Source organism: Hyla sarda, chromosome 7, assembly GCF_029499605.1.
Source record: "Hyla sarda isolate aHylSar1 chromosome 7, aHylSar1.hap1, whole genome shotgun sequence".
In the NCBI taxonomy this organism is placed as follows: Eukaryota; Metazoa; Chordata; class Amphibia; order Anura; family Hylidae; genus Hyla; species Hyla sarda.
In genome coordinates, this window is record NC_079195.1 from 199,954,475 (window position 1) to 199,980,029 (window position 25,555).

The 25,555-nt window shown below is 44.6% G+C and overlaps 1 protein-coding gene and 1 long non-coding RNA gene across 13 annotated transcripts in view; one reads left to right on the forward strand and one right to left on the reverse strand.

Annotated features, from left to right (window-relative positions):
• Window positions 1-24,414, forward strand: part of LOC130283023 (uncharacterized) — a 37,685-nt gene extending 13,271 nt beyond the window's left edge. The window contains exon 4 of the long non-coding RNA XR_008846592.1: window positions 24,384-24,414. This is a non-coding gene — a long non-coding RNA (uncharacterized LOC130283023). The remainder of the gene's footprint in view (window positions 1-24,383) is intronic.
• GLIS1 (GLIS family zinc finger 1) overlaps window positions 1-25,555 on the reverse strand; it is a 162,306-nt gene that overhangs the window by 17,356 nt on the left and 119,395 nt on the right. For all 12 annotated transcript variants that reach the window (XM_056532126.1, XM_056532124.1, XM_056532134.1 and 9 more), the window contains 3 exons: window positions 23,741-23,902; window positions 10,988-11,098; window positions 1,499-1,583 (listed from right to left, as the gene is read on the reverse strand). In XM_056532126.1, the coding sequence (XP_056388101.1) occupies window positions 1,499-1,583; window positions 10,988-11,098; window positions 23,741-23,902 (358 nt within the window). The remainder of the gene's footprint in view (window positions 1-1,498; window positions 1,584-10,987; window positions 11,099-23,740; window positions 23,903-25,555) is intronic.

Genomic DNA, 25,555 nt, shown 5'->3' on the forward strand with positions numbered 1-25,555 from the left:
ACAGTTCCTCCATATGGACATGATGACATCACACAGTTCCTCCATATGGACATGACATCACACAGTTCCTCCATGTTGACATGATGACATCACACAGTTCCTCCATGTGGACATGATGACATCACACAGTTCTTTCATATGGACATGATGACATCACACAGTTCCTCCATATGGACATGATGACATCACACAGTTCCTCCATGTTGACATGATGACATCACACAGTTCCTCCATATGGACATGATGACATCACACAGTTCCTCCATATGGACATGATGACATCACACAGTTCCTCCATATGGACATGATGACATCACACAGTTCTTCCATATGGACATGATGACATCACACAGTTCCTCCATATGGACATGATGACATCACACAGTTCCTCCATGTTGACATGATGACATCACACAGTTCCTCCATGTGGACATGATGACATCACACAGTTCTTCCATGTGGACATGATGACATCACACAGTTACTCCATACGGACATGATGACATCACACAGTTGCTGCAGATTTGTCGGATCCATGATGAGAATCTCCCGTTCCACCACATCCCAGCGGTGATCTATTGGATGAGTTCTGGCGACTGTGGAGGCCATTGGAGTCCAGTGACCTCATTGTCCTGTATGAGAGGATGTCATGTGACCTCATTGTCCTGTATGAGATGATGTCATGTGACCTCATTGTCCTGTATGAGATGATGTCATGTGACCTCGTTGTCCTGTATGAGATGATGTCATGTGACATGGGGCACTATCCTGCTGGAAGTATCATCAGAAGATACAGGGTCCATTGTGGTTGGTAATAAGGGGCCCAATGTGTGCCAAGAAAATGTCCTCACATTAGCTCTTTGTGTTATAAGTGATTGAAGAAGTGTACCTTATAAAGTGGCCAGTGAGTTTATTCTTATGAGTTGAAGCAGCTATTGGCCCCCTCAGAAACCCAGGCCCGGAATCAAACCCTGCCTTAGTACCCCCCCAGTTGTTGCACAGCATGCCACAGGCCGTCATAGTATGCTAAGGGGTTTAGCTTCGCAATAGATGTAGAAGCGCAGGTTGGAGGCCATTCCTGTAAACTGCATATAACAGATTCCTTTACAGCAGATGGTTTGAATACGGTTAAAAACATACACTCTCTGCAACAAAAACCATAGAAAAAAAATAAAATGCCCACGGCAGCTCTCGGCACATTAATATTGTGGTTTCAATGAAATAAAATATGAAACAAGTGATTTCAATGAGGATATTAACCCTTTACTATCTGGACTCTGCTAGCGAGAGCTCAGAGGCTTCGGCTCTAACTCCTGGGCAATATAGGGTTAACCAATTTATTATTCCCCCTGGATAGCGTGGTATTAAGCATTATGATTAATGGCTAGAAAACAAATGCGCATCCATCTGTATGTAATTAACTGTTTGCTGGCTGCCACATGGTCAGCGACTGTCGGCGTTCTTTCGCATCGTGTGAGCTTCGAGCTCCGGATTATACCTGTCAGCATGTCACATGGTCTTGCGCCATTCATGATCTCGTTTGTGATGGTTTTTGCCCATTTCCCGTCCAGTGTATGTTGCACCTGTAAGAAAAATGTTCCTCGTATGGTTAATCCCACACATAAGAAAGAAAATGGAGCCATCTAATATTCTATAACTCGGTGTTTCCCAACCTGAGTGCCTCCAGCTGCTGCAAAACTATGACTCCCAGCATGCCTGGACAGCCAAATGCTGTCCAAGCATGCTGGTAGTTGTAGTCCTGCAACAGCTGGGGGCACACTGATTGATTGAGAAACACTGCCTTAAGAAGGTATGGATCTTAGTCACAGAGTCGCCAAGTCACCTCTACACAATGCTCTTTCAAAGATAAACTAGTTTCCAACTTGGAGTTTCCCAACCAGGGTGCCTCCAGCTGTTACAAAATTACAACTCACAGCATGCCGGGACAGCCGAATTTAGGAGTGTTGCTCTGTGGGACTGTCTTTAGCTATCATTGGAAGTCCCAGAGAGCAGTGTTTTCCAACCAGGTGTGGTTGCCCATAGCAACCCATCAGATCAGTCTTTCATTTTCCAGAGGCCTTTTTAAAAATGAAAGAAGCGAGATGATAGGTTGTTATGGGCAACTGCACCACTCTTTCTCTACACAGGTTTTGATTAAAGAGTACCTTTCATGATCTTGTTAAAGGGGTACTCCAGTGCTTAGACATCTTATCCCCTATCCAAAGGATAAGATGCCTGATCGCGGGGGTCCCGCCGCTGGGGACCCCCGTGATCTTGCACGCCGCAACCCGTTAGAATCAGTCCCCGGAGCAGGTTTGCTCCGGGTCTGATTACTGTCGGGACGGAGCATTGTGATGTCACGGCTCCGCCCCTGTGTGACGTCACACTCTGCCCCCTCAATGCAAGCCTATGGGACGGGATTTAATGTTATAATCCTCCCAGTTCACTGCCTACATCTTGATAAACCACCCTCTGCCTTTATTTTTATTATTTGTTAGTTTTCTACCTTGATATTGCTCTGTATTTTCTGCTCAGTTCCAGTCAGATTCACAGACAGGGAAGGGGCGTTCCCCAGCAGGCGTGACATCATCTAAAGGAGAACTTCCTCCCTCACCCTGCTACACACACCACAGAGCAGTTCATTGTGAGATGAGCTATGATTGGCTAAGGCTCCACACACCTCCCTCAGCACTCCAGACTGCATTTCCTGATTTTGGACTTCTGCCAGGCCAGCCGGAGTCCAAAGTCTGTGTAAAAGATGGGGGAAATGTGCTCTGGACAAGTAGGGAGACACCTAGTGGCAGCTTTTTAAATACCCAAATAAAACATAGAAAACTTCATTTTTTTTATTTAAAACAAAGTACATTAGAAAAATATTTTTTTTAATTTACCATAAGGAGTGCAATAGCAAAAATTTGTTTTAATGAAAGAGCCCATTTAATCTCCCCCTTAAATTACTCTGTGACTAAATGACAGCTCCACACCTTTTAAGGTAGTGTTTCCCAACAACCAGGGTGTCTTAGCTGTTGCAGAACTACAACTCCCAGCATGCTCATTTGGTGGCTCAGTACATACTCTTGCTGCCCTGTCAGGCAGCCTCCCTTTAGTGTCCCCTGGGCCCACTTGCATCTGCCCCCATGTACATACGTTTATTCTGTAATATGCTGTATAATGTGTAAGGAAAGCGTTGTCACTTTATTACTGGTAACATGTGAGTTGTCATGTGATTATTACCCAGGAGGTATCAGTGACCAGGTGACTTAAGGGTGACCAATGGGACCCCCCAGAGCCTCCCCCATATAAGCCCTGGGTGGAGCTTCTGCTCTCTTAGTCTTTGCTGAGGTCCAGTCAAGTCGTGCCTAAGAGTCCAGAGTCATAGGAGGCCTCAAGTCCAGTCTGCAGCCACAAGCTACCAACCTGCAAGTAAGCCACAGCCACAGTCACAGTCTTGTCAGTCACAAGTCAGTCAAGTCCCAGTCATCTGTCTAGTCAACATGGCCTGCACTAAATTGTCCACATCTACTACAAGTCCCAGCAAGCCCTTAAGGTCTCTGAAGTCACTGTTCACCTCTGTGGGCCTGACTGAACCTCTAACCTCAGTAAAGCTACCGTCATCCGTAACTTGGCGCATGAGTCATTATTGCCCCAGTGCCTAGCCCAAGATCTAACGGTATACCTTTGGGTGGTATTGAGGATAAACCACGCCCTGGCATCACGAATACAAGGGGTTAATGCCATCTGCCCCTAGGGTAACAACATATGCCCTCCTCTCACCCTCTACCACAGTCAGACCGCCCAAGTGAGTAGGCTATGGTAGGGTATGCTGGGAGTCATTGTCTCGCCACAACTGGAGGCACACTGGTTGAGAAACATCTACCCATCTAATGTATAACTTTACAAGCCTCATAACAGAAAATAAAGAAGCAAGAGGTTTTTTAAGGAAAAGTTCATAACATTTATATTGAATAAAACCTATGAAGTAAATAGGAGCCAACAATAAAGAATGTACCACAAGGCTTTAAAACACTGAATGATATTTTTTCATATTTTGTCCTTTTCATAAAATGGCAAGTCTACAAAGTCACCTAGCCAAATTCAGTTCTTTCACCCTTTACATTAAATCGCTGTTAAAACCTACAAATAATTTCGGCTGCAGCGTTCCTCTGTTTTATTGTGGTCAGGCAATAAGCCAGCATATGTTTTACATCTAGGCAGTTAACGCAAGAAGGACAAGAATTACAGGCGCTGGCAATAACCCACAATATGTCAGCCCAGCTTCTGGAAACAGGCAGTATGTTAGGATACACATATCTATAAGGCAGTGTCTCCAGCTGATGCTAAACTACAACTCCCAGCATCATGTTGGGAGCTGTAGTTTCACAACAGAAAGCCACGGGATGGAGACAACTGCTATAAGTGCTCATTCACACAGTCGCAGTTATGATCCATTTTACCATCTGTAATTTCTAGTTGACACTGGGATATACAGCGGATGAAAAAAGTATTGAACACGTCACAGAGCCAAGACAACAGCTGAAATCTGTCAGTAATTAAAAAGCAATCCAGCCCCTTGTCAGTGCAAATAAATATCAGCTGGTTCAGTCCCAACTGATGGCTACAAAAAGGTCTCATTGCCGAGGGGTCACACAAGACACATCTCATGATGGGTAAAAGCAAAGAGCTGTCTGAAGACCTTCACGTCCTAATTGTTGTAATACATAACAATGGAGTTGGTTACAGGCGCATTTCTAAGCTTCTGAATGTTCCAGTGAGCACTGTTAGGGCCATAATATGGAAGTGGAAAGACAATCATTTTGTTAGACTCACCGCAGATGGCAGGTACCCAGGGAGCAGTAGATCCGTAGTTCCACAGTAGTCTGGAGCGGGTGATGTAGTGGATCCACTGGACCTGTGTGGCAGATGACACGGGCCATGCCAGGGAGCGGAGTCTAAGGTGTCGTTGGTTTTCACCAGAGCCCGCCGCAAAGCGGGTTGGACTTGCTGCGGCAGGCGACACCCAGGTGGCTACCCCTGGCACGACTTGACCACACAGGCGGCTGAGGGGAAGCATGGCACCGAAGGAATAGGCAGGATGTAGTCAGGCTGGCTAGAGGTCAGGGCAGGCGGCACAGGAGCATAATCAGTAGGGTAGCAAAAGGTCAATAGGCTGGCTGCTATAAAGACGGTCGGGTCATGGAATACAAAGGTCTGGTACACGGCAAGGGAACACTAAGACTGCTTTCTCTAAGGCGCAAGGCAAAAAAAAGATCAGGCAAGGGTATAGGGATGTGCTAAAACTTATAATAATGGTGCAGGTGTTAATACTAATTATGGGCGCACTGGCCCTTTAAATTTCAAAGCTCTGGCGCACGCGCTAGGAGGTGGGGGCGCGTGTGTCGGAGCTGAGAGACAGAGGCCGGGGACGGAGGTGAGTGACTGGCTGGGACTCGCATGCGGGCGCGTCCCGCGATGCGAATCCCAGCCCCGCCGGGATCCAACATGCGGGGAGAGATGCGCTCACGGCCGGTATGTCCATCCGGAGCGCTGTTTATTACAGTACCCCCCTTTGGTCTCCCCCTCTTCTTGTGGGACAAAAATTTTTTGAGGAGATTACGGTCCAAGATCTTCTCCTCGGGCTCCTAGGACCTCGCCTCAGGACCAAAGCCCCTGCAATCGACCCAAAAAATTTTTCTGCCATGTACCATTTTAGAGGCCAGAATCTCTTTAACTTGAAAAATATCTGTGGAACCGGAGACAGGAGTTGGAGCAGAATTTTTTCTTTGAGAATAACAGTTGATGACCAGAGGTTTGAGGAGAGAAACATGAAAGGAGTTAGGAATACGTAAAGAAGGTGGCAAGCGGAGTTTGTATGAAACAGGATTGATCTTTTGTAAGACCTCGAACGGACCCAGGAAACGAGGACCAAGTTTGTAACTTGGGATTTTAAACCAAATGTATTTAGAAGATAGCCAAACTTTATCACCAGGAGAGAAGGGTGGGGGAGATCTTCTTCTTCTCTTGTCTGCATTCGGGAGGATGCCAGAGATAATGATTGCCAAGTCTGTCGCCAAATGGAGGAGAAATCTTGGACAAGTTCATCTACAGCTGGGAGATTGGAAGAGACTGGGAGTGGAAGAAGAGACCGGGGATGATGACCAAAAACAATAAAAAACGGAGATGTCTTGGTGGACTCAGAGTCTTTCTGATTGTAGGAAAATTCGGCCCAGGGAAGATGATCAACCCAGGGAAGATGATCAACCCAGTCATCTTGACGAACAGAAACAAAATGGCGTAAATAAGTCTCCAAAATTTGATTTACCCTTTCCACCTGACCATTGGACTGGGGGTGGTAGGAAGAGGAGAAATCCAAACTGATGCCAAGACAGGAACAGAGGGCCCGCCAGAATTTGGACACAAACTGTACTCCGTGATCGAAGACGATGTTTTCTGGAAGACCATGAAGACGGAAGACATGAAGTAAGAAGTGCTTAGCCAGTTGTGGAGCTGATGGGAGCCCGGTGAGAGGAATAAAATGAGCCATTTTAGAAAACCGATCTACCACAACCCAGATGACTGTATTATTATGTGAAGGTGGAAGATCGGTAATAAAATCCATAGCGATGTGAGTCCATGGAATCTCAGGGATGGGCAACGGCTGCAAAAGTCCCACGGGTCTCTGTCGGGAGGTCTTGTCTCGAGCACAGTGGCACAGGAACGCACAAATTCAGAGACATCGTGTTCCAGACGTGGCCACCAATAGTGTTGGGAAATTAGAAGAAGTGTCTTACGTACTCCTGGATGGCCAGCCAATAAGGAAGAATGACCCCAGTTTAAAACTTTATGTCTCAATCTGACTGGTACAAAAGTTTTACCAGGAGGTTGCTGCAGGAGTTCGGCAGGAGCTGCAGTAATCAGACGATCAGGAGGGATAATATGTCTTGGAGTAGTATCCAAACCCACAACGTCAGAAGATCTGGAGAGGGCATCAGCTCTGATATTCTTATTAGCTGTATGGAAATGAATGAAAAAATGTAATCGGGAGAAGAACAAAGACCACCTTGCCTGACGAGGGTTCAAACATTGGGCAGATTGGAGGTACAGAAGATTCTTGTGATCAGAATAAATACTGATCGGATGAGGAGATCCTTCCAACAAATGTCGCCACCCCTCTAAGGCAAGTTTTATAGCAAGCAGTTCACGATCTCCGATGGAGTAGTTTCTCTCCGCTGGCTAGAAGGTTTTAGAAAAGAAACCACAGGTCACAGTTTTACCCTTGGCACTTTTCTGGGTAAGAATGGCGCCCGCAAGATGGCCGTGTTCACCTTCGTGATGAGAGGTGGTGGATCTGTGGGGAGCAGTGACCGGAGAGTTACAGACTGATGAGGTTGGTTATTGATTTGGACCCATGTTGTACCCCTATTGTATCTCTCTTCCTATCTGTCTCCCATCCCCCCTCCCTCTTCCTCCTCACCGGTCTTAACCTACCTTCCCCTGTCTCCCTACTCAGGTAACAGATCACTTGTCTGGTTTTCCTTTTCCCGCTATGTTTCTTGTACCCGCCCTTCTTCCCCTGGTTATACAGAAGGTTCATTTTTCTTAATTGCAGTATGTGGCATACAGGACGGACATAGAAACTGTGATACCTGGGGACCCGGGTTAACAGTTTAGGATGTACATTAGATTGCTTTCTGAGTTTTCTAGTATTCAGGCCCAACTGTCTAATGTTCTCAAGATAGTCCTATGTTCAGGCTCCCATTCCTTATAGACCTTATATCAGTGATATTCTTTATTCTGAACACATGTCTCTAATTACACATGCCTGACTGTTTGTTGTGTTACTCTTGTTATAATAAAAGCTGTTAATACTTAAAAAAAAAAAGAATGGCGCCCGCTCCAACAGAGGAAGCAAGGCAAAAGGTTTTCCCGGATCTGGTCTTGATAGCACGGGGGCTGAAGCAAAGGCAGACTTTAGGCTGGAGAAAGCCTCCTCAGCCTCAACTTAGGGTTAGCGCCCTTTTTGTTGAGAGCTACAATGGGAGAGACCATGGAAGAGAAATGTGGGATGAACTGACGATAATAGTTTACAAATCCCAGGAAACGTTGAATAGCCCGCAAACCAGTAGGGTGAGGCCAATCCAAAACCGCAGACAATTTTACTGGATCCATTTGCAGTCCTTGATGAGAAACAATATATCCAAGAAAAGGAAGACTGGATTTCTCAAAAAGGCATTTCTCCAGTTTGGCATAGAGATGGTTCCTCCGGAGGCGTCGTAGGACCATACGAACATGAGTACGATGCTCATCCAAGTTGGAAGAATAAATCAGTATATCATCAAGATAAACAACAACACAGGTATAGAGAAGGTTGCGGAAGATATTATTGATGAATTCCTGGAAAACAGCTGGAGCATTGCAAAGGCCTAAAGACATCACGAGATACTCAAAATGTCCATCTCGGGTGTTGAAAGCAGTTTTCCATTCGTCTCCCTCTCGAATTCGAATCAGATTGTAGGCACCACTTAAATCCAGTTTGGAGAAGACTTTGGCCCCATGGAGACAATCAAAAAGTTCTGTGATCAAAGGAAGAGGATAACGATTCTTGACCGTGATCTTGTTGAGACCTCTGTAGTCGATACATGGACGGAGAGAACCATCCTTCTTGCTCACAAAGAAGAACCCCGCTCCCGCTGGTGAAGAGGATTTCCGGTTAAATCCTTTTTGAAGGTTCTTTTGGATGTATTCTTGCATGGCTTGAGTCTCCGGGACAGACAAAGGATAGATTCTACCACGAGGTGGTATAGTCCCATAGTCCAGTAAATCAATTGGGCAGTCATAAGGACGATGTGGAGGCAAAGTCTCGGCCTGACTTTCGCAAAAGACATCAGAAAAATCTTGATAAGGGGCAGGCAGACCAGGCATGGGAGGAATGGTAGAAAGAATTTTAGGCTGGACTTACTCTAGACCACGATTTTGACAGCATTGTCCCCAGCGAGTGACCTCTCCAGATTTCCAATCAAGCTGCAGGGAATGGGTTGGAGCCAAGGAAGACCGAGAAGTATCTGGGAAGTACAATGTGGTAGCACAAAGAATTCAATCCTCTCATTATGCAAGACTCCCACCTGCAAGAGAAGAGACTCCGTGCGATATAGCACTCTACAGTCCAGATTTTGTCCAGTGACGGAAGAGATGAAGAGAGGCTTGGCAAGGCAAGTCACAGGAAGGCGATATTCATGCACGAGAGAGGCATCAATGAAGTTGCCAGCAGAACCAGAGTCCAAAAATGTCGGTATGTCCGGCCCGGAGCGCTGTTTATTACACATTCCATCATTTGCCCCGACCAGAGATGTCCAAGAGCCAAGGACACTTGTGGGGAGCTTCAAAAAGATTTGCATTTAGCAGGTACTGTTGTCTCAAAGAAACAGTATTTAGTGAGAAAAATGGTGACGTGTTCAATACTTATTTCACCCAATGTATAGGTAAAGGCCCCTTGACTATGAAAGAATGGCCAGTGAAAGCCAGAGTGGGATCCTTAAAGAGTACCTGTCACGAAAAAAACTTTTGATATGTTTTACATTAATGCATTTGAAACACTTTCCTAAATGCATATAATTTTAATTTTTATTTTATTGTGAAGTTTATGCTTGAAGAATCTACCACTAGGGTTCTCCCTAGATGGACCGGCCGCTAGTCTTTTATAGATTTCGGACTCATGCCTGGCCTGAGTCCGAAATCTCAGACTTCAGCTTGGACACGTGACGTGCACATCGCTGCTCCCTGCCTGTCAATCAGACAGGCAGGGGTGAGCGCTGTGTGCGCCGTGCAAGCTACTGGGCTTACTTTCGAGATGGAGTTCGTACCCCCGCCATAGTGTCCGAACCCACAGCGTACCCCCGCCGGAGTTCAGGGACCCCACAGCGTGCAGCAGAGCAGAGAGCGCTCCTGACATGGCCGGCCACGTCATCAGGCTCCACCTGCCTGAGAAGGAGAACCGAAGTGTGCTGGCCATATGTCAGTGCAGCGCTGCTCTGAATGAGGATCGGGTCTGCCTTCCTTTTCTCTGATCTAAGGTCTTCTAAAGCCCCCCCAAAAATTACAGTACGTGAGAGCTAATGTTCACATGGGCACATATATATGTTTGGACATTATTGTTTCACAAATAGGGTGCCTCCAGCTGATAGTAGTAGTTTTGCAACAGCTGGAGGCACCATGGTTGGGAAACACACACACATATATATATATATATATATATACACATATATATATATAGGAAGAAGGCTCACACATCCCTCTGTTCTGCTGCTCACTCATTCAGACATCGAGTGCTCGGGAAGGGCCTTTTACTTCCTCCCTTAGTCTGCTGTGCTGGGTCTTTTCATCCAATCACTACAGGCTGCTCTGTAACCCCATTCTCTCTGTTTTCAGACAGGAGTCTGATAGACAGAACAGGAGTGAGCACAGAGAAGTGCTAGTCTCACCCTCACTTCCAGGACTTTGTTGCAGCCTGTGCTTTAGCTGAGACAAAGATGATGTTGCAGCCAGACAGGATTATTTTCTTGCTGGTATGGCGACCCCTAGTGGTCTGTTTTTACAAAAAAAAACATGTTTTCTATAAAAAATTGAAATACATTTTTTTTAAATAAAATATATTAGAAAGCTTCATGTTTTGCCAAGATGTACAATGTATCAAAAGTTTTTGAATCTAATAGTGCCTATTTGCCCAGTGCCCATCAAGCGTCGTCTCCATTAAAGGCAATGCATTTCTGGGCCCAGGGTGCCTCCAACTTTAGCAAAACTACAACTCACAGCATGCCTGGACAGCCTCTGGCTGTCCAGGCATGCTGGGAGTTATAGTTTTTCAACAGCTGGAGGCACAATGTTTGGAAAACATTGCTCTAGTCCTTCTTAAAAATGCAACTTAAAAATCTGACTTATGTCTTACTACCACAGAAGACTTTTTTTTTATATAGTTTCCCTGTAGCTCTTGTACCTTATTGCGCATCTGTTGCTCCTTTACCGTGTGAGCCTTCACGTGTTTCCGTAGTGAGCTTGGGTCTGTGTAACGTTTACAGCAGCCCGGTATCTGACAGGCATACGGCTTCTGTACAAGAAATTGAAAAAAATTAAATAAACTTACAGTGCACTGCAAAAGTCTACATACCCTTATAAAGTTAACATTATATCTCTGGTTCACACCTCTGTGTTGCTTCTGCCATTGTAGCCCAGTGGGATAGTAGTTCCAGCCAAACACTGAAAGCTACAAATGCCATGATGCCAAAAATGAGCACGGACCACAATATTATTAGAATATGCAGAACATCTCTATATTGATACATGAAATAAAAAGTGTTGAAAGACAAATATGGTGGCAATTACACTACACCCATATAAAAATGGGTATCAAGGGGGGGTATAAAAACCATGGCATACATATTAGTAGAAAACAGTACTAGGTTCACACTACAGAATTTCTGCCTGCAATTCCGCTTTGAAATTGCAGGCAGAAATTCTGCTTACTAAAATGTATAGTATAATGAATGGGTTTCCGTTCACAAATTTACACTTTGTGAAGCGGAATTTGTGAACGGAAAATCTGCTTGAAAATTTTCACCTGAAGAATGGCGTTGCTCATTCTTCAGGCGGTAATACTCGCGGAACACATTGCAGTCTATTGGAGATTGCAGTGTCCGCGCGGTCCTAGAGCCGACTGATTCAGTTGGCGCTGGCCGCACTTGGAATCTCTGGGCGGAAATTTTCTGTCCGGAGATTCCGTAGTGTGAACCTAGCCTAAGTGCTAGATATTCCACCCTTATCGTATTCACACCACATTTTGTGCGCATTTTGTCCAGCGGAAGAAGCTTATTCAATCCAATGACCTGAATAGAGTCAACTAGGGAATTCATTTGGATCATTTGCCGACCGTATCCAACTTTCAGCTGGAACTGAAAAACCACAGCTGACCGCGGTTTTCAGTCCGGGCCCAAAGTTGGAAACGGCCGGAAAATGGCCTGACCATAGTCACAAGGTAACTCCGTCAGGTCAGTGGACTGAATGGGGTCCGGCATGCTTCCGGCACGGATATGTCTGCAAGCAGTTTGGAGCTTTTCCTTTCATATCTGTTACACATAAGTGCATAGTCAAAACAACAATATACTGTATATGTAAAAGGATGGTAGGAACCATGTGTCCTAAGGTGTACAGAATAAAATTCAAGTATAATACCCACCACACAAACCCCAACGTATGTTTCACTATTCCCAGCTTCATCAGGGGAATACCATGATGCCGCAAACATGTTACAGATATAGCGGTGCACGCTCGTGCATGCCCAGCTGAAGCATTTGAGTGTGCGCCATAATGACAGCGGTACACTGAGGGTACATATGCACAATATGATTGATATAACATTATCCATCACAGAAACTAGAAAAAGAAGACAAGGTCCCACGACCTCAACTAGAAAAAGGCTTTAGAATCCATATCAATCAAGGAAGGAAGCTTAACCGTAGTTGAAATAAAGATTCTAAGAGCAAAAAATGAAGAATTGGAAAACCTCTTTGAAGTGTGAGCAGTGCAATAATAAATACCAGTGAGGCCGGGTTCACATCTGCAGTTGCATTTCCGGCTTTCTGTTCTGTTATAGGAGCGAAAACTGAAAATGACAGCACATGACAGACTCCAACAGCACCTGACGGACCCTGTTAACTTGTTACGGGGCCAACAGTTTTCTGAATTTATCAATCAATGGAATCCATTGTAATTTCCATGGAAAGAATGGGGATTGTGTGACCTGTTGTAAATCTAGTTTTAGGGAGTCCTCATCTGTGCACTTTTGGGAGGGGGGGTAGGTTCTAATATATGGTATATAGCAGTGGTCTCCAACCTGCGGACCTCCAGATGTTGCAAAACTACAACTCCCAGCATGCCCGGACAGCCAACGGCTGTCCGGGCATTCTGGAAGTTGTAGTTTTGTAACATCTGGAGGTCCCCAGGTTGAAGACCACTGGTATATAGGGATAGTCATCTCTCCCATATAAATAAATATGACAGCCGCCATCAGTGCCGCTCATACAAGGAAGGACGAAACGTAATGGATACAACAAAAAAATCCCTGATGAATCGGATTTGAGGAAACACGTAGGATCTGCATTCTATTAGTCCCAATATGAAGATACGTGCCAAAGCTACCAGAAAAATTAGATAAGTGACAATTCCTATATCTGTCACAATAGCACCTTTGAGCCTGTGTCTTGACAAGAAAAGTACTTGAAATATGGACAGTGCAATAAACATTATGATGGTGCAATACATACTGCGAATATCGGTAAGCACCTTATGGGGCAGGTGCAAATATGGATGGTTAATAGACTATGCACTTTATGTTGACACTGAAAGCACAGGCAAATGGTGGAGCAACAGACTGTTATATGCATGTAGGGGGGATGATAAGGGACTCTGCATAGATGGGCAGGAGACTGCTAATAATAGGGCACTGCTACCAACACTGTGGAATGGTCAGTCAAGTGTGAAGTAACACTGAAGGACATGCAGCACTAATAAATATGAGAACATTTTGGTGGTCAATCGAAATTGGTTTTATGCTATTATAGAAAGTGTGATATATCTTTTAAAAGAATAAATAAAAGTGAAGTTTTAAGGTTCCCTATTTCTGCAAAATTTGTTTAATATTGGGAGAGCTCGCAAGTCCAGTGATACGTGAGTATCCATCAGTGACACTATATATATATATATATATATATATATATATATAGGCAAAGAGGTTCTGTAGCAATCCAAGAAAAGGTTCAAATAGTGGTTTTATTTTCCCATAAAGTAGTCATACAACTTTTCACTGGTCTTGCTTGCTTGAAAAAGTCGGTGAGGGACCGGCGAAACGTTGTATCACTGCTTTATGGGAAAATAAAACCACTATTTGAACCTTTTCTTGGAGTGCTGCGGAACCTCTTTGCATGTATTAGACAGGCAGACCGTGACCCGGACTGTGATGACGGCACCCATTGAATTGCTGCATCATTGGGTTGTGCAGCTTAAAATTTTGGAATATATATGTATATATATTACACATTTACTACAGATCTAGTGTAGATTTATGTTACTTAAACATCACAAGACATAAGAAATATTTACTTTACCTTTCTGCAGATACAGTGTATTATATGTCAGACAGAGAAAGAAAAGAAAGAGACAGACATGTCAGTAAAGCGAGAGCGTACAGTCTATAGTATCAGCATTCAATAGAGCCTCCTGACCCATCTCCATAGAACCCTTAGCCAGTGTGAGACCCAATGTAATGTGATTCTGCAGAGCTGGGTCTGGCGCTGGCTACGTGTTCTGGATGGAGCAGGAGGCTCCTAATGCATAGTTTAGTTATGAATGTGGACAATGGCGCCGATTTCAATTTTAAAGTAAATTTTAAAAACAGTACCGTCATTTTTCATAAAACTGTACAGATACATGAATACTTTAGCTACCAATATTATATAGTTCCAATACATCTAAAACAAAGCATGAGGCCACTACGAAAATAGCCTTGGCAAAACAACTTCTTGCATTTTGTGTATACAGCTCCTATGCAGGCCTGTGTGCAAACAAACCTTGTGTAGTCTGATCCTCCAATTATGGGTTACCTCCTCTACCTCCTCTACCTCTTCTACCTCCTCTACCTCTTCTACCTCCTCTATCTCCTCTACCTCTTCTATCTCCTCTACCTCTTCTACCTCCTCTACCTCCTCTACCTCTTCTACCTCCTCCACCTCTTCTACCTCCTCCACCTCTTCTATCTCCTCTACCTCTTCTACCTCCTCTACCTCTTCTACCTCCTCCACCTCCTCTACCTCTTCTACCTCCTCCACCTCTTCTACCTCCTCTACCTCTTCTACCTCCTCTACCTCTTCTATCTCCTCTACCTCTTCTACCTCCTCTACCTCTTCTACCTCCTCTACCTCTTCTACCTCCTCTACCTCCTCTACCTCTTCTACCTCCTCTACCTCTTCTACCTCCTCTACCTCTTCTACCTCTTCTACCTCCTCTACCTCTTCTACCTCTTCTACATTCGCTACCTCCTCTACCTCTTCTACCTCTTCTACATTCTCTACCTCCTCTACCTCTTCTACATTCTCTACCTCCTCTACCTCTTCTACATTCTCTACCTCCTCTACCTCTTCTACCTCCTCTACCTCTTCTACCTCCTCTACCTCTTCTACCTCTTCTGCATTCTCTACCTCTTCTACCTCCTTTACCTCCTCTACCTCCTCTACCTCTTCTACCTCCTCTACCTCTTCTACATTCTCTACCTCTTCTACCTCCTCCACCTCTTCTACCTCCTCTACATCCTCCACCTCTTCTACCTCCTCCACCTCTTCTACCTCCTCCACCTCTTCTACCTCCTCTACCTCCTCCACCTCTTCTACCTCCTGCACCTCTTCTACCTCCTTTACCTCTTCTACCTCCTCCACCTCTTCTACCTCCTGCACCTCTTCTACCTCCTTTACCTCTTCTACCTCCTCCTACCTCTTCTACCTCTACCAACTGAGAGCTGATAACAGAGTAATACATGACTGCAGGATCAGACTACATAGGATTTGTTTGTAGTCTGTATCCATGGACACACATCGGTCTGCATAGATACAAAATGGTAGTTTTGTGAAGTGGCTTTGTGATATATTTTGGCTATATTAAAGTTATAGAAAATTGGTTTCAAAAGTGTCCTTTAAAGTGTCTGTCAATGTAAAAAACTTTTGACAAGTTAAGGACAGTAAAATAAGTGGGGAGAAAATCGTGTTATCACACACTTCTATCTATGCTTAGTGTCTATGTGAACAGGACGAATCCTTAGGATCTATTCGCACGGCAGAATTTCCGCTTGCAGAATTCAGTTTGCGGAATTCTGCCTTAAATTAAAGCCCATAGACTTCTATGGGATTCCACACTCCCATTCACACTTCTGAATTTCCACTTGTGGAATTCCACCTTAAATTTAAGCCCATAGACTTCTGAGGGATTCCGCACTCCCATTCACACTTCTGAATTTCCACAAGCGGAAACTCAGAAGTGTGAATGGGAGTGCGCAATCCCATAGAAGTCTATGGGCTGTAATTTGAGGTGGAATTCCACAGGTGGAAATTCTGCCGTGTGAATAGACCCTATGGCTAGGTTCACACTGCGGAATCTCCGGGTAGAAAATTTACGCACGGAGATTCCGAGTGCGGCCATCACCGACTGAATCGGTCAGTGCTAGGACCTTGCGGACACTGCAGTCTCCAGTAGACTGCAATGTGTTCTGCGAGTATTTCCGCCTGAAGAATGAGCAACGGCATTCATCAGGCTTTCACAAATTCCGAAGGGTGAATTTGTGAAGAAAAACCCATTCACTAAACAGTACATTTTAGTAAGCGGAATTCCTGCCTGCAATTTCAAAGCGGATTTGCAGGCGGAAATTCCGTAGTGTGAACCTAGCCTTAGTCAAACGCTGACTCCGGTTGTCTCATTTTTCCCCGCATACGGTTTTCGGACCGGACCAAAAACTGTGGTATACCATGGTTTTAGGTCTGGTGAGAAAACCGTATACGGGGCAAAAATAAAACAATTGGAGTAAGCGTTTGACTCCAGTCGGCTCATTGAAATCAATGGGGTTCAGGCCGGATCCGGCTGGGATACGGGAGCTGCCGGTTTTCACCCCTCCCAACCAGATCCAGCAACCGTACACTACAAACGTAGTGTGAACCCACCCTTACATATTTCGCGCAACAGTCTGGGCCCCTTCAGGCAGCTGTAACCAAGTTTTTACAAGTCATATTAAAGAATTCACATGACACACTTATGGCTTTAATATGTTTACTTAAAATACACGATTTCCTTTCCTGAGGTGCATTTAACCCCTATACATTTCAGTCACTGATGTGTCACTTAGCACAGCGGCCTATACGTTCTTATGTAAGCTGGCACATAACAGCACAATATTGCATTACACAGGACTGTTTACCAGTAAACAGTGCCAACAAAAATTAAGTCATAGATATCCCATTAAATATAGATCATTGTAGGTTTTGTTCTGCTTTGGCTCTGGCCCTGTATTTGGTAATGCTACACTTTTACGTTCCCAGTAATCCTTTTAGTTTAATTTATGGAATGAATGAATGTATAAAGTCTGATTATATTCACATTATTCTTTGTATTGCTTTCTGTACTTTGCATTTCGGGCAGCATGACATAACATGCTCTCATAGTACTCGCTATTCAGGCCAAAGATCTAAGGGGTTGTGCCGTGAGAACAGATTTTGGTTTAAAGCGAATCTGTCACCTGAAACCAACTGCACTGTAACATACTCTTCAATGAAAGGATACAGATTATATATATGAATCCTGTGTACCATTGTTTTTTTTCTGCTTAAAAATGCATTTTTATGGCCAGGTGTCAGAGAGGCGTGGCCTAGAGTCTTCAGTGCCCTAGGGATGTAGCAACTCTGTGCTATAAATAACCACCCTCCCTCCCGTTGACTTCATCAAGGCTTGGCGGTGAAAGCCGAGCTTGTGCTGTCTGTCAATGGATGGGCGGGTGTTGATTTGTGGCCCTACGACACAAAAGACCCTAGGCCACGCCTCTTGGACACATCTACAAGCCATAAAGATGCTTTATTCAGCTTAATAAACACACACTATTCCCAGGTATCATTTGCATCCCTTTATTAAAGGGGTACTCCGCCGCCCCAGCGTTCGGAACATTGTCACGGCCACGCCCCTCGTGATGTCACACCACGCCCCCTCACACAGACTTACATTGAGGGGGCGTGGTGTGACATCATGAGGAGCGTAGCTATGATGTCAGGACCCCCGCAGCCCACACCTAGCGTTCAGAACACAATGTTCCGAACACTGGGGCAGTGGAGTACCCCTTTAAGAAGCATGTTACAGTATGTTTCATATGCAGATTTGCTTTTATTATGAGATTTTGTAGACCAATACATATGATCTGTAAGCAAGTTTAGGCATAATATATAATGCATATATCTAGGAGTAGACTAAGACTAATAGGGGCTTGGCCATTAATGGTGTTGGACCTTTTATCAGCTATTATAGTTATGATACATTTAAAGGGGTTATCCAGGAAAAAGCTTTTTTTTTTTTATAAATCAACTGGCTCCAGAAAGTTAAACAGATTACTTCTATTAAAAAAATCTCAATCCTTTCAGTACTTATGAGCTGCTGAAGTTGAGTTGTTCTTTTCTGTCTAAGTGCTCTCTGATGACACCTGTCTCGGGAACTGTCCAGGGTAGAAGCAAATCCCCATAGCAAACCTCTTCTACTCTGTGCAGTTCCCGAGACAAGCAGAGGTGTCAGCAGAGAGCACTGTTGCCAGACAGAAAAGAACAACTCAACTTCAGCAGCTGATAATTATTGAAAGGAAGTCATTTACAAATCTGTTTAACTTTCTGGAGCCAGTTGATCTAAAAAAAAAAAAAAGTTTTTTTCCTGGAATACCCCTTTAATGTGGGGTTAATAAAATGACTTCAATGGGTTCACAGCAGATCTATAATAGTGGTATTCCTGTCTGGGTTTTAGCGACATATAGATATGGGTCCAACCTCTGGCATCCGCTCTTACCTCGAGATCAAAGCCCCCCTGGCCCTCCTTCGGCTGCTGAAGATTGCCCAATGGGTTAGTTTTGACTTCCTGACAATTTAAGTTGTGTAAAAATCATAACGCCCCTAACTATGCTCTTTACATTACAGAAACAGCAATTTGCTGTGTTACACCATTAAAGTCAATAGGAGTTATGCAAACTCAAAAACAGTCTCCTTTGCTCTTTACGGCTTCCTGATCACCTCCGGCCGCAACCAGGACAGACTGGACTTAGTATAACTTGTAACTTATTGTTTGCAATCCCTTCTGTATTTTATGCTCGGGAGTCCAATGGGTGGTTTCCCTCAATGATTGCCATTAGAGATGAGCGAACTTACAGTAAATTCGATTCGTCACGAACTTCTCGGCTCGGCAGTTGATGACTTATCCTGCATAAATTAGTTCAGCTTTCAGGTGCTCCGGTGGGCTGGAAAAGGTGGATACATTCCTAGGAGACTCTTTCCTAGGACTGTATCCACCTTTTCCAGCCCACCTGAGCACCGGAAAGCTGAACTAATTTATGCAGGAAAAGACAGCAACCGCCGAGCTGAGAAGTTCGTGACGAATCGAATTTACTGTAAGTTTGCTCATCTCTAATTGCCATCCTTCACTGTGTAGGTATGCTAATACAGCTGTGATTAGGACCACCCACTGGACTCCAAGGCTCAGAAGATGCGGAGATTTAAATGAACAAAATACATATTCTACAGATCCTGCGATCTTTTGTACGGCGTACAGAGCGGGGTTTGAGCCGGAGCGCCATACAGGAGAACGTGGGGGTCGCAGCAGTCGGCCCCCGCAATCAGACAATACATTTTCCTATGTGGGACTTCTCCTTTAAATAGAGCTGAAATGATGCATTAAGTAAAAATAAATGTCTTGTGTCTCGTGTTTATGCTAGATGGGGTTATTATTATCCAGCTGTCTGATTGAAGTTGGTCCGACCCCTGGGGCTGCTGCAATAATATTCAGAACAGGGCCCAACCCAGGCTCTATTGCCCACCTTCCGTACACGTACATGTTTCGGCAGTGGGGGATGGCTCAGCCAATCACAGACTAAGGAGGGACACTGCTGTGGTCAGTGATTGGCTGATTGGCCAAGGTGGGGGGGGGGGGGGGGCGAAGCAGGAAAGATGGGTCCTGTTCTGGAGATCAGATAAGTGAGGGGGCAACTTCTGGGGGTGGAGGATAGGAAATACATTTTTGAAAATCTGGATTTTCCATGTGCTTGTTTTTATTCTCTTTAAAAGGATAGAAATGTGTAACTACACATAAACAATGGGGGACATTTACTAATCTAGTCTATTCTGGGCATGCTTATAGACCAGCGTATGTGGTAGTCTCCTGTCTATTGTGCTCCTAATTTATCAAAGGTCTCACAGCCCTTGATAAATTCTGTGCTCAGACTTCAGGGTCTACAGCTTAAACTGCATTTAGACCTGCTCCAACATCGTCTGACATTTCAGCGTATTTTGGGCAGATGCGACTTGTCGCACAAAAGTCGCTTTTGATAAATTCAGCACCAATGCATTTTCCAATGCATTTCCGTCTAAAATAGACTTGCATGCATCATGTTCTAAAAATCCTCTACAGCAAAAGTCGCAGAAAAGTCGCACATATTTAGACTGCGACTTTGTGTGCAACAAATTTAGACAGGAAAAAACAGTCTAAATCCTTTCATAAATCTCCCCCCTTGACTTCATTGTAAAGTAGACAGAAATATTCCACTGGTTTCCACCTCATTACATTTTTGTTTGTTTGCTGTATAGTACAGTGTTTCCCAACCAGGGTGCCTCCAGCTGTTGCAAAGCTACAACTTCCAGCATGCCTGGGCATGCTGGAAGTTGTAGTTGTGCAACAGCTGGAGGTACCCTGGTTGGGAAACACTGGTATAATATATAAATATATTAAAGTAGTCTGCGCCATTGTGTCCAGCAAAAAAGTATACGTTGCAGTGTTTTTTTTTTTCCATAAGGAAAGTCAATGGGAAACAGATTCTGCTGTATGGTAAGTATCAGAATGAGTTTTTAGCATCCGTTTAAAGGGGTACTCCGGTGGAAAACTTTTTTCTTTAAATCAACTGGTGCCAGAAAGTTAAACAGATTTGTAAATGACTTCTATTAAAAAAATCTTAATCCTTCCAGTACTTATTAGCTGCTGAATACTACAGAGGAAATTCTTTTCTTTTTGGAACACAGTGCTCTCTGCTGACATCATGACCACAGTGCTCTCTGCTGACATCTCTGTCCATTTTAGGAACTGTCCAGAGCAGCATATGTTTTCTATGGGGATTTTCTCCTACTCTGGACGGTTCTTAAAATGGACAGATATGTCAGCAGAGAGCTCTGTGTTCCAAAAAGAATTTTCTCTGTAGTATTCAGCAGCTAATAAGTACTGGAAGGATTAAGATTTTTTAATAGAAGTAATTTACAAGTTTAACTTTCTGGCACCAGTTGATAAAAAAAAAAAAAAAGTTTTCCACAGGAGTACCCCTTTAACATATACATTTTATCCTTTTAAGTGTATGTTAAATACATTGGGAGAGATTTATCAAAACCTAAGCATAGGGAGAGCGGTGCAGTTACCCATAGCAACCAATCAGATCACTGCTTTCATTTTCATAAAGGTCTCTGAAAAATGAAAGAAGCAATCTGATTGGTTGCTATGGGCAACTGCACAGCTCTTCCTGTACAAAGTTTTTGATAAATATTTCCCAATGTGAACACATTGGGGAAGATTTATTAAAACATTTGTATAGAAAGAATGGTGCAGCTGTCCATAGCAACCAATCAGATTGCTTCTTTCATTTTTCATAGACCTTTATAAAAATTAAAGAAGCGATCTGATTGGTTGCTATGGGCAATGGCACCACTCTTCCTCTACACAGGTTTCGATAAATATCCCCCATGGGGGTCAACCGTAATAACAGGGTTATATATATACTTGAACAAAATCCCCTCAAATGTTATGAAAAGCTAAACCCCACATAAACACATAAAATAATAGCCCAGAGAATGATACAACACAAGAAACATAGCTGCCAATCTTGTATGGGCCTCCTAAGACTAATTCGGTACTAATGCATAAACATCAGAAGCCTCATCAAAAAAGAGACGAAATGAATCCAAGTTGTCGGCAGAACAATTCATTATGTAATACTTAAGAGTGTTCCAAAAAGCATAATCACCATAGTAAAGTACAAATTACCCTGGAGACTGGGCGAGCCCTCGACATACACTGTACCCATGGCTTTTTGAGAGAAGTTTACTGCCATGAACAAATATATATTGGCACCCAGTTATTTGGTGGTCAATCGAGTAGGATCTGTATCTGTTCACTAAGGGCCCTGTGGTGCCTTGGGGGGGGGGGGGGTATGGCAGTTGGGGTGTTTCTGTGAGGTATATCACGGGTATAATTAACTCTTGTCAGTCGTGACGCCAGGGTGAGGGTTAATACTGTGATGCTTGGCCTATCGCCACCCTTCCCAAAAGTGATAGGGAGATGCAGAATAAATGCATTGTCCACAACCAGAGCTTTGCTGAAAACTTTTGGAAACTTTACTGAAGATTTTCTGTAACATGGGGTAACAGGAACAGTCCTTATAACAAAGTCTATGTACAGCGCAGCTGAGATTGACGTATGGTTGGGACTTTTGTAAGTTCTTTAGATTAGTAGGATTTTGTTAGCATAGATCCTCTGGATTTAGGGGTTTGTTTATGTCCAGTGATCCTGCTAGCATAAGCGGGGAAGTTGTAAGAACTCACTGTTTAGCTTCAGGCCGAGGCCGGCAGGCTGTGGCCTAGTATTTGTCGTTGTAAGTTGCGCAGATCTTGACTCTCCAACGATCCGGAACTCAAGAGAGCGACTATTGGCTGCAGCTCCCTTATATGGCCATGGGCTGGCTGTTTTAGGATTGGTCCAGACCATCTGTCAATCAGCCTTACAAAGTGTTATGGGTAATCACATGACCCATGAACCTCTAAAGGTCCTTTTACCTACCATAGAGTACTAACCCGAATCACATGACCTAAGGGTACGTTCACACGAGCAGATCCGCCGCTGAAGGACCCCTGCATGGTGGCTTTACATGTCGCTTGACACACTGCTATGTGCGAGTGGCAGTGCGCATGCGCAGTATACTCGCACATCGGGGCAGCTCTCGGCCTAGCTCATGGAGCAGGGGGAGTGGCCGCGATGTGTGCGAGTACACCGAGCATGCGCGGCAACTCGCACATAGCAGTGTGTCTGCTCGTAGCGGCGTATTGCCACTCTGAGCAAGCACATGTAAAGCCACCATGCAGCGGCCCTTCAGTGGCGGATCTGCATTGTGAAATACGCTCTGGGTCTGCTCGTGTGAACTTACCCTTAGGGTGCGTTCCCACCTGGCATATACGCAGCGTATTTCACACTGCGCAAAATTTGCGTCAGCAGCGGGAAATACGCTGCGTATTCTATGCTTCTATCCGCCTCCAAAACTCACTACACACATAGTGAGCGAAGAATGCGCAGCGTATTTACTGCTGCTGCAAATTTTGCGCAGCGTGAAATACGCTGCGTATACACCAGGTGGGAACGCACCCTTAATGTATCTTTAAAAAAAAAAAAATCAACCTTTTATTAAACTTCAATGACCCAGTTTTATCAGTATTAGTGTGTACTGAGTGATACTTTGTCAGGTGACTTTACACACTTCGGATATGCTGCGGAACTGAAGTTGCTTATTTTATATCTGGTGTGTGTGAATGGGCCCTTAGAAGCAAATGGAGGCTGCAGGTGCCGGAAGCTAGGACCGCTTGGAAATGCCGTAGACAGCGATGCATTTCCCAGTGGATTCCGCAGAAAGAACTGACATGTAAATTCTTTCTGTGGAGTCCGGGATCAGAATTTCCATGACAAATAATTCCGCTGCGTGCAAAGTGCAACAGAATCACATTGAAGACAATCGGACTCTGCTGCAACAGAATTTCTGAGTGGAATTTTCCTGCCAGATTACTCTTGAAAATTCTGCTGTGTGAACAAAATCTTAAGTGAACAAAGTCTTAAGTGGAATTTCCTTCAATTCACCTGTTTTGTCTGCGCTTTTTTTCTCGTCTACATTTCTTACCGTATCTTGGTGAGTTCGCTGGTGCTTCGCTCTGTCACTGGAGTTGCTAAAAGCTTTTTGACAGCCAGGATGTTGACATAGGTATGGCCTTTCTCCAGTGTGGCTACGTAGGTGAATTTTCAAGTTTTCCAGCCTGGAAAATGCCTTATTGCAGCCTTCGAACTATAAAAAAAAAAAAACATAAATAAAAACAGCGAGAGTTTAATGAATGCTTTAATCTGCATAGATCACTCATTTACCACCAAGGTGTTCAGCTAAAAGAGGTGAGATGACTGCTGTTGGGCTTTGCCTCTGTAATACTGGCCAATATTTAATATTTTATCATATTTTGGTGAATATACGCATTTATTGTTTACATTCAGAAAACAGCTCTGACAGCCCTTTATTCATACCTATAGAGTAGCACTGGTCCTCCGCTCCTCTCGGTGCTAGGCTATAGGCATGAATGAATACAAGACCTAAAAAGGCTTTTTTTTTGTTCTGTTTTTTGTTCAATATTTGCTATCAGACTATACAGTGTTTTAACTTCAATTTGGCAATCATTATGATCTAGAATGTTTATGTTCTTATTATACTAAATTGAATGTAAGGTGCTGGCCCGCTCTCCTGTTTTTCTTGTTTTCTATATCATTTGTTCCCTCAGATCAGTGATCTCCAGGAGGATTCAAGCGGGCAAAACAGTATAAAAAAGGCATTTCAACAATATCTCACATATGTGAGTCCACCACTCATATTTTTTGTAAATATTTTATTACATCTTTTTATGTGACGACTCAATTAGCAATTTTTCCTCCCCCGATGTCATGTGACTTGTTAGTGTTACAAGGTGTCTCCAGGGGTGGACTGACCGGGCATTCCGATCGGACATTGTCCGAGGGCCCGGCTGGGTAAAGGGCCCGCCGCTGCTACTGAGGATCCAAGACACTTGTCCCGGATCCCCAGCAGACAGCGCTGGCTTCTCGTGTATGTGCAGTACACACACGTACAGCAGAAGGTGTCCCCTCTGTGTGAGCCGCGTCTGCGCCAAAGGCGTCCCCTGAAGACAAGATCGCTGTGTGGGCCATCAGGTCAGCATAATTTTTTTTTTCAACCTGGGATTGGGGGGGGGGGGGAAATCTCTTCTGCCGACACCTACTGGGGGGGGGGGGGCCCGCTGCCTACACCTACTGTGGGGGGACCCCGCTGCCTACACCTACTGTGGGGGGACCCCGCTGCCTACACCAACTGTGGGGGGACCCCGCTGCCTACACCTACTATGGGGGAACTCTGCAGCCTACACCTACTGTGGGGGAACTCTGCTACCTACACCCAATGTGGGGGAACCCTGCTGCCTAAACCTACTGTGGGGGAACTCTGCTGCCTACAACTATTGTGGGGGAACTCTGCTGCCTACACCCACGGTGGGGGAACTCTGCTGCCTACACCCACTGTGGGGGAACTCTGCTGCCTACACCCACTGTGGGGGAACTCTGCTGCCTACACCCACTGTGGGGGAACTCTGCTGCCTACATCCACTGTGGGGGAACTCTGCTGCCTACACCTACTGTAGGGGAACTCTGCTGCCTACACCTAATGTGAGGGACTATCTACTATGTTCCTGCCTAGCTAATATGGGGACAAACTACCTACTATCTGCATAGGGAGTTTTCATACTGGGGCAGCCACCTGGGTGATTTATCCACAGGGGACATAACTACCTACCTGGGGGACATTAACTACCTGGGGGCATGATCTACGAGGGGCCACAACCTCCTGGGGACATTACCTACCTGTAACTTCCGTAAGCAACACCATATTTTCTGTCCACTAACACAA